Source organism: Castanea sativa, chromosome 6, assembly GCF_040712315.1.
Source record: "Castanea sativa cultivar Marrone di Chiusa Pesio chromosome 6, ASM4071231v1".
NCBI lineage: Eukaryota > Viridiplantae > Streptophyta > Magnoliopsida > Fagales > Fagaceae > Castanea > Castanea sativa.
This window is the reverse complement of record NC_134018.1, coordinates 37,729,401-37,737,597: the sequence shown is the minus strand read 5'-3', so window position 1 is coordinate 37,737,597 and position 8,197 is coordinate 37,729,401. Positions and strand designations below refer to the sequence as shown.

The window sequence follows — 8,197 nt, the reverse complement described above, 5'->3', positions numbered from 1 at the left end:
AATTTTCAAAAACATGAATGATCCAAAACTTGGAGGAACAACTTAGTCTCCAAACATATTTAAAGTTATTTTTCTTTAACCCCTTATGTGGCAACTAAAGAGACATTTCATGTGTAATTTTAGTGACAAGATTTTTTTAATAAGTCAATGACTTGTTAATTGCCACATAACGGGTTGAAAAAGATAAATTCAAACATATTTTGTGTCAAACTTTATCAAATAATTAACAGATATAAGAGTACATTTTACAATAAAAAATAGAATTGCAAAAAATAAAGTTATGTCTCTATAACTATTAGACCAATTTTTTTTTAAGAGCATCATTGGACTAGTTCAAATACTTTGGTAGGGCAACTCTTATTTTTGTAGACAAAATTTTGAAAACATTAAAATAATATATTATATATATATATATATATATATATTAAAAAATTTCAAAATTTTGGGAGGGCAATGGCCCCCCCCCCCACCCTTCAACATAGCTCTGCCCTTGAAAATAACAATAGAGTAGTTTGTTATGACACGATAATCCTGTCCAAATAGGGTGAAGCTTATGTCGAGTGCCTTTTTGCATTAGATACATTACGATTCAAACATGTGTCTAGTTTTGAATAGGTGTCCGCATTGTATTGTCTACAACGCAAAAAAACACCGAACACAAGCCATATTTGTCCAAACATACTATCAAACGGCCATTTATTAAAAACTTAACACTTATCCCACCGCTATTGAAGCCAATTTGATTACACACCTTCATTAAAATGAACACTGAGGAATACATGAAATGAAAGATTTAGCGGAAAAAACCAAAGTGAAAATACTATTTTAGTTTTTACATTTTAGTATTATTATCAATTTAGTTCCTATATTTTGGTAACAACCAATTTGTTCTTTGTTATTTTTAACTTGTAAAGTCTAGGATCATTCCATTTTCTTTTCCTATGTTCTTTTGCCCCTCTCTCTCTCTCTCTCAGAGATCACCAAGCCACCAAATCATATACATTAGCTTGACTGTGCTGCTTCGGTCTTGCTTCTTCATTTTAATTTGCTTTATCATAATATAAAATGATAAAAGTTAGAATTTCTCATGATTGGACATTTTCCTGTCCACTTTGCCTATCTTAAACTCCAATGTCACCATTTTGTGCTGCATGCTATGTAACAGAGACGATATTCACAAATGGTAGATTCCACCCACCTACTATTCATGTAAGATGAGGCCCTAACAGAGTATCACACATCACTATATTTTCAGAATATTGAATAATTACTACTATCATGATCATAATATATGTGTGTGTTGGATTCAAGTTACACTTAGTATAACTCTAAGTAATATTACACCACCCAATAACTTGTTAATTGAAAGAGTTGACCCCCTAAAACAATGTTACGTGAATGATGCATGACAAGCAAAAACCAATTGGATTTTGTGTATCATGAATGATACATACATATATATATATATATATTTATTTATTTATTTATTTATGGGTTGGGTTCAATAACTTATTACATGTTTTGAAAATGTTACACCACTCAATAACTTATTATTGAATTCATATTTTGAAAATTCAACGGTTGAATTACATGTTTTATATGTTCTTAATATGCATGCCAAATTTCATATCAATCAAATGTGATTTACCATTCGATCCATTTGCTAATCTTTTATGCATTATTTCAAACTACAAAAACTTGAATTTAAATAATTTATTGATAACATAGCTATTGATTTTTGATCATCTTGAAATTTTGCAAGCATTGAGAATATACAAAGATAATGTAATCTAACGGTGGATTTGTCAAAATTTGCATCCAATTAAAAACTATTGATTGGTGTAGCATTGCTTAAAGTTACACTAGGTATAACTTGAACCTAACCTTTTATATATATATATGGCAATAACAACATGTATAATAGAAGAGCCGTGGCCCATTATATAATTCTCACCTCATTTGTTAAGTTGAACCTTGTTTTTAAACATCAATAGTTGGAGATGGGAAGATTTCAACCCTAGATTTCTTCATTAGAAACACCAAAAAATGCTATCCAATTGAACTTTAAAACTCTTTACACATATATTGATGCTATTAAGACAAGACAAAACATCTTGTTGACAAAGACAACATGACAAGGGGTTTTTTTTCAAAATAACACTGATCTTTAAACAATTTCGTTAGTTAGCACGTTTTCAAAACTATTTAGAAAACTAACATCTCGAGTGTAATAAACTCGATTTTGGAATGCTAAACTCGAGTCCATTAGACTCGCTTTCTGTCAAATTGAAATCGAGCCTTACAGACTCGATTTTTGTACTCAGTCAACAAAAACAAAAACAATGAAGAACTTTGAAGAAGCACACACAAACCCATTTCCAAAAAATCGTCTTCTCAAACAATTAAACACAACAACCCATTTCCAAAAGCTCTTCTTCTCCAACAATTAAACACTGAGAAACAACGAAATCAAACCCAAGACCCACCTGGGGTTTTGCTCAGATCAAATTGGACCTGGGTTTTGCTGGAGTTGCTGGGATCGGATTAGAACTGTGAGGAAGGTTTTACTAGAGTTGATTGGATCGGATCGGTGGTTCTCTCTCACTTTGTCTTGTTCCATATCTCTCGTTCCTAACTAAAGCTCACCAGGGTTTTGCTCGGATTGGATCAAACCTGGGTTTTGCTGGAGTTGAGTTTTGCTAGAGTTTGTTAAAGGTAAGAACTTAAGTTGAATTCTAAAATTTAAACGAAATCAAGTCCAATAGGCTCGAGTTCTATGAAATCGAGTTCATTGTACTCAATTTAGAACACCAAAATTGAGTTTATTGCGCTCGAGATGTTAGTTTCCTAAATAGTTTTGAGAACGTGCTAACTAACAAAATTATTTGAAAATCAGTGTTATTTTGGGAAAATAAAAAAATCTCATAACAAGTATTAGCAATTTGCTAACATTTGGAAATCAAAAAGGACTGGGACCTATCATAATGCAATACATGCTAGTTCTTTATTTGAGAGAGAGAGAGAGAGAGAGAGAGAGAGAGAGAGAGAGAGAGAGAGAGAGAGGCAAAAGAACATAGGGAAAGAAAATGGAATGATCCTAGTGAGACTTTATATGTGTAGTGTGACTTGTGTGACGATTTAAAGTAGGCTAGCACAGTGATATGAAAGTTAGCGTGCGTATGGATAAGAATGAAAAATTAAAATTTTTTTACTATTCAGCTTATTTTTGCCCAAAAAATCATTCATTTTACACATTTTGCCTAAAAAAACACCCACATCGGTGGGTGTAAAAATGTGTATAAATGCAAGTACTACAGTAACCGTGAATATATGCACAGTTAGAGCATCTACATCAATATGTGCAAAAAATTTCCATTTTGCACATCTAAAACTTACTTTTTCTATTTTACACACTTATTTTTACAAAACACCCACGTCAGTTTGTTTATTATACACATTTATTCAAATAAAATATTCATTTATTTAACATTGTGAATAGTAACCGTGAGAGTAAGGTGAGAAATGAAATGAGAAAAAGAGAGTGAGGAGAGAGAAAAATAATAATAATAAAATTATTTACACAGTGAACAGTAAACGTGTATATATGCACGGTTACTGTTCATTTACAAGACCATTATGTATATTTAGACATTTTTACAAGACTGATGTGGAGGGTTTTTGAGTTAAAATGTGCAAAATTGAGCACTTTTTGTATTTTAGAAGACTATCCACGAGCTGGTGTGGTTGCTACTATTGAAGCACTTGCATTTATTATTTTATTAATTTTTTCTCTCTCTTGTCTCTGGTTGCCAACCATTTTTTTTTTTTTAATTTTTTCTTTCTCTTGTCTCTGCTTCTTTTTCCTTCTCTCTTTGCCTTCTAGCTCCAACCTCGCGTCCTCGTCACCAACCTCACCAACTAAGGCCTCACCGTCCTCATCACCGGCACTGTTGGCTTTGTTAGAACCCACGTCTCCATGGCCCTATAGCGACGAGGCGACGGGTTTGGTTCTCGACAACTTCAATGGGTCTTAAATGGGTCTATTCGCCAATCGGAGTGGGTGATGATGGGTCTCGACAACTCCAATCCCCTCTCTCTCTCTCTCTAGCTTTGTGAATTTTAAATTCCTTTATTTCTTTCCTATCGCATTGTCTTCTCTAATTTGATGGTGCTAGGAATCAAGATGAAGAGATCGTTGAATCAGAGCTAAAATTTTAAGATTTGTAGTGGTGCAGGTGTGGGCCCATGGAGGAGCTAAAATCTTAAGATTTGTCACAGTTGTTCATGGTGGTTTGTGTGGTGGTAGTGGTGGAGGTGGGAGGATCTGAGAAAATTTTGTTTAATTTATCTTAAATCTGAGTTGTTTGGTTTGTGAAAAAATCTGGGATGTTGTTTAGATGTTTTGTGGTTATTTTATTATGAAATGGAGGATTGTAATTATTATTTTATTGATGAGAAAGTGGGAGAGAGGCGGATTGGGCTTGAGAGAGAGAGAGGCGGTGAGGGAGAGAATAATAAGAAATTGTGAAAGAATGAATATTTCATTAAATAAATGTACAAAATAGATAAACTGATATAAGTATTATATAAAAATGTATATAAAATAAAATAAAAAGTAATTTTTTGTATGCGGAAGTTTGCATCACTGTAGATGCTCTACGTGTGTGTAATAGCTGGCACTCATTTGAGAATATCTAAAAAGAGTGGAACGCATTTGACGAGTACACCGTGTATGAAACGGCACTTACCAAGACAAACATAACGTGTATGAATGGGCAAAACAAAATATTTCAATCACTTTTATCAACCTACAATTCCTCGCCGCTAGCTATAAAAATTCGACAAAATACAAAAATCCAGTACATCATTCATTCATTCATGGAATCCCATTTCCCACATGGGATCCGATCCGCGTGCACCTACATAGTAACAGAGGTCCCACATGACATGGCCCCTACATATATTATTAATGATCATCAAACATTGTTTCCAGAAAAAACAAAAAAAACAAAAAATGATCATCAGACATTGCAGATCCTTTTCAGTGCAGTAAAGTGCTCGCATCAATATTTTAAGGAATATATAATACATATATTATCATATATGGTCCCTTTAATAACCATGGATTTCACTACGAACCTTAAGCATCAATACAGTCCATAAATCAGATTTCAATGATCAGGTACTTGGGATCTTTTTCATAACTACGATTTAATGCTCTGCAGAAATCTCAAAATGTATATATTAAAACACTTCAAAACTCTAACAATACGCAACCAAAATGTAAACCTATGTATATATAATACTTGCAAGTCTTGAAATCCAACCACCAAGAAGATTATTATTATTATTATTTTTTTTTTTTTTTTGTGAAAAAAAGTTTAGGTGAGATCAAAGAGGCTACCTCATACCTAGGTAAGAGCAAGGACTGCTGGCATCTTTTGAGCAAAGCATTTAAGCTTACTAATATTTGAACCAACCCCATTGGCTACCACCTACAAGATTAAAAGTATCCTTCCTATCCTATCCCTTTTAAGGTAATTAAATTGTGCTTATGCGCCAGTGTAATAACAAATGAAAAGGCGGCATAATCCATTTAAAACATATATTCTTTCTATGAAAAATATAAAAGGTGAAAATGGAGTGGCTAAAACAGTCGTAGATGCTCCAAATGCACTTTAGAAACAAATAGCATATTCAGATATTCTAGCATATCCCACTTTCCAAAATGCATCCATTTTGCATACCATAATAGTACATTACAAACTAGTAGCAGAAAATAATAGATAAGATAAATTAAGCCCTAATTAATTAAGGGCCAAGGAAGGAAAATACATGCAAATCATAATCTAACCTTGCAAAATATACAAAGTTAAATTGCTTAGCCCAGGTACTAGCTAGTCTATACCTCCAACTACAATTAGCAACTCAAGAACCATGAATGGAAGTTGCTAAGCCGCAGGCATTTGTACTCAGCCTAAATAAATTTCTTGAGTAAATCCACACTACACAGTACACAACAGCACTAAGTTATTATCATTTTACCCTATGACAGAAGAGAGAGAGCATGCTTGTTGAGAGCAGGCATAGTTGGATGATCTTATCTGATCTGGAAATGCTTGTAAGTGGAGTTTTCATGGATGGTTATCTTAATTCTTCCCCTATCATCAACCTGTCCACAAACAAGATCCTTCAACTGATGATTGCCGCCTATTCCCTTGCGGCTTGACCCTTCTGCATGAGACTCAGCAGAGTTCTTCCTTCGTCGCTCATTATGTCCGGCCAGACGCCGGCGGCAACTCCTCTTTGTTTCATCAAATTCTGACAGCTCATGAAATCTGCACCACAATATCGATCCCCCCATTTACAATGAATATATAGTTCAATTACTGAAAAGGGAAAGTCCCAGTTCTTGGTTTTGGACATTGGACATTGGACATTGGAAGACTAAGGCAGCGTATAAGTTTTACAAAGCACAAACATATATTTGTAACAAGATTAGGAGATAGCATGTTTCTCAACAAAAAAAAAAAAAAGATTAGGAGATAGCATGTGTCAATCTGTATTAACGTTTAATAGATCATGAAACTAACGTAGAAAGTTTTTATCTTTGTACAGAAATGCAAAGCAATTTTGAAATCCAAGACAATATATATGACCATATCAAAGCACAGAAAATTAAGGAACTGTTAATGACCATAATCATGCAATTTAAACGGAGAAAGAGTTGTTTAAACAAGAATATTTATAAATATATGCAGATTACACCCTATCATACTGCATTAGCTCATGGTACCATAGTGCCAAATTCATGAGTAAAATATTATATAAAACAACCTAAGTTGAAACAAACATTTTGTTATCTTTAATATAAAATGAAAAATACACATACCAACAAACTGTTCTAACGGATTGTTTGGAAGATTCTAATTAGCCTAGCTAGAGTTGCATTAGAAAGATCTAAATTAGTAACTTAAAATTAAAAAGGAACCGTACCAGCCACAACTAAACTAACCGTAGCCTTAAATTCCAAACTTCTTGGGATCAGCTACTGGGAACTTGCCTTCTAAATTTTAGCAAATTTTAGACCTAATCACGCAAATTTTGTTGTTCCTTTTTTTCAATCCAAAAAATACTAACAAGCCAACAAACAAAAAGACAAGCTCTTTGTTTTTTTAGGAGGGCTCAAATTCCAACACAATTGAACAAAAGTGACCCAATTGAACAACAATTATGAATTATCCCACCCATGAAGGAATTCAGCAGCAGCAACAACAACAACAAAGACAAAACACCGTGAAATTCATCACAAATAAAAAGAAAAAACCCCCCAAACCTGCTGCATTGTTGACAAAACCTTTGCCTAATCCCACCCACGAGCACGTCCTGAGCCTTAGCATGATTCTCACACACCTTGTGCCTCCTATGGTATGGCTTAGCATCACTCAAATCAGCTGTGCACTTCTCAGCTTGACAACACCTCATCCCATTCCCAGTAGTACTCCCACCTTTCTTTCCATTATTTCCAAAACCAACACTACCCACCACCCCTTTTTGCCTCTTCTCCTCCTCCAAACTCTCCAATTCCTCATCAGAAGACTCCATCATCACCTCCTTCTTCACCGCCTTCTGTTGCTTCTCCATCCTCTGGTAATTCCCATCAACCTTACCAAGACTCATGATGATGGTCTTTTACTCTTAACAAAAAAAGTGAGAGAAGAAGTTGGAAAAAAGGTGAGTTGCAAAAGAAGATATTAATGAATGATCAGTTCAGTTGGGTAGGGGTGTGAGGGTTGGAGTGACTGAATGAGAGATGAATTATAGTTGGAAAATGAAAAAGTAACAAAGGAAAGTGTGTTTGAGGGAGTGAGGGAATTAGGACCACAGGGTGGTACTGGTGGTGGAGCTGCTTCATCTTTTTTCTTTGTTTTTGTTTTTTTTTTTTTTTTGTTCTTCTGTTGTTGTTTCTGGGTCTGATTGACTGACTGTTTGTTTGGTTGTATGTTTGTTTTGTTGTACATGGGGGAGGTAGTACAAGCTTTTCAAAGCTGATAATCAGTAACTAGCCTCACGCGCTCCAAACGAGGTTTTTTTATTTTTTTATTTATAGTTTAGGGTTTATTTGAATATAGTTTATTTACTAAAAATTAAAAATTTATTACTAAAAATATTATAGCAAAATAATCAAATAATGTCA

At 34.0% G+C, this 8,197-nt stretch overlaps 1 protein-coding gene across 1 annotated transcript; it reads right to left on the bottom strand.

The window, feature by feature from the left end:
* Positions 1-5,720: 5,720 nt before the first annotated feature.
* LOC142637937 (squamosa promoter-binding-like protein 4) lies at positions 5,721-7,885 on the bottom strand. The gene is made up of 2 exons (XM_075811914.1): positions 7,337-7,885; positions 5,721-6,338 (listed from the first exon to the last, which is right to left on the bottom strand). The coding sequence occupies exons 1-2, from the start codon at positions 7,678-7,680 to the stop codon at positions 6,101-6,103; spliced, it is 582 nt and encodes a 193-aa protein (XP_075668029.1). The 5' UTR covers positions 7,681-7,885; the 3' UTR covers positions 5,721-6,100.
* Between the last annotated feature and the right edge of the window lie 312 nt (positions 7,886-8,197).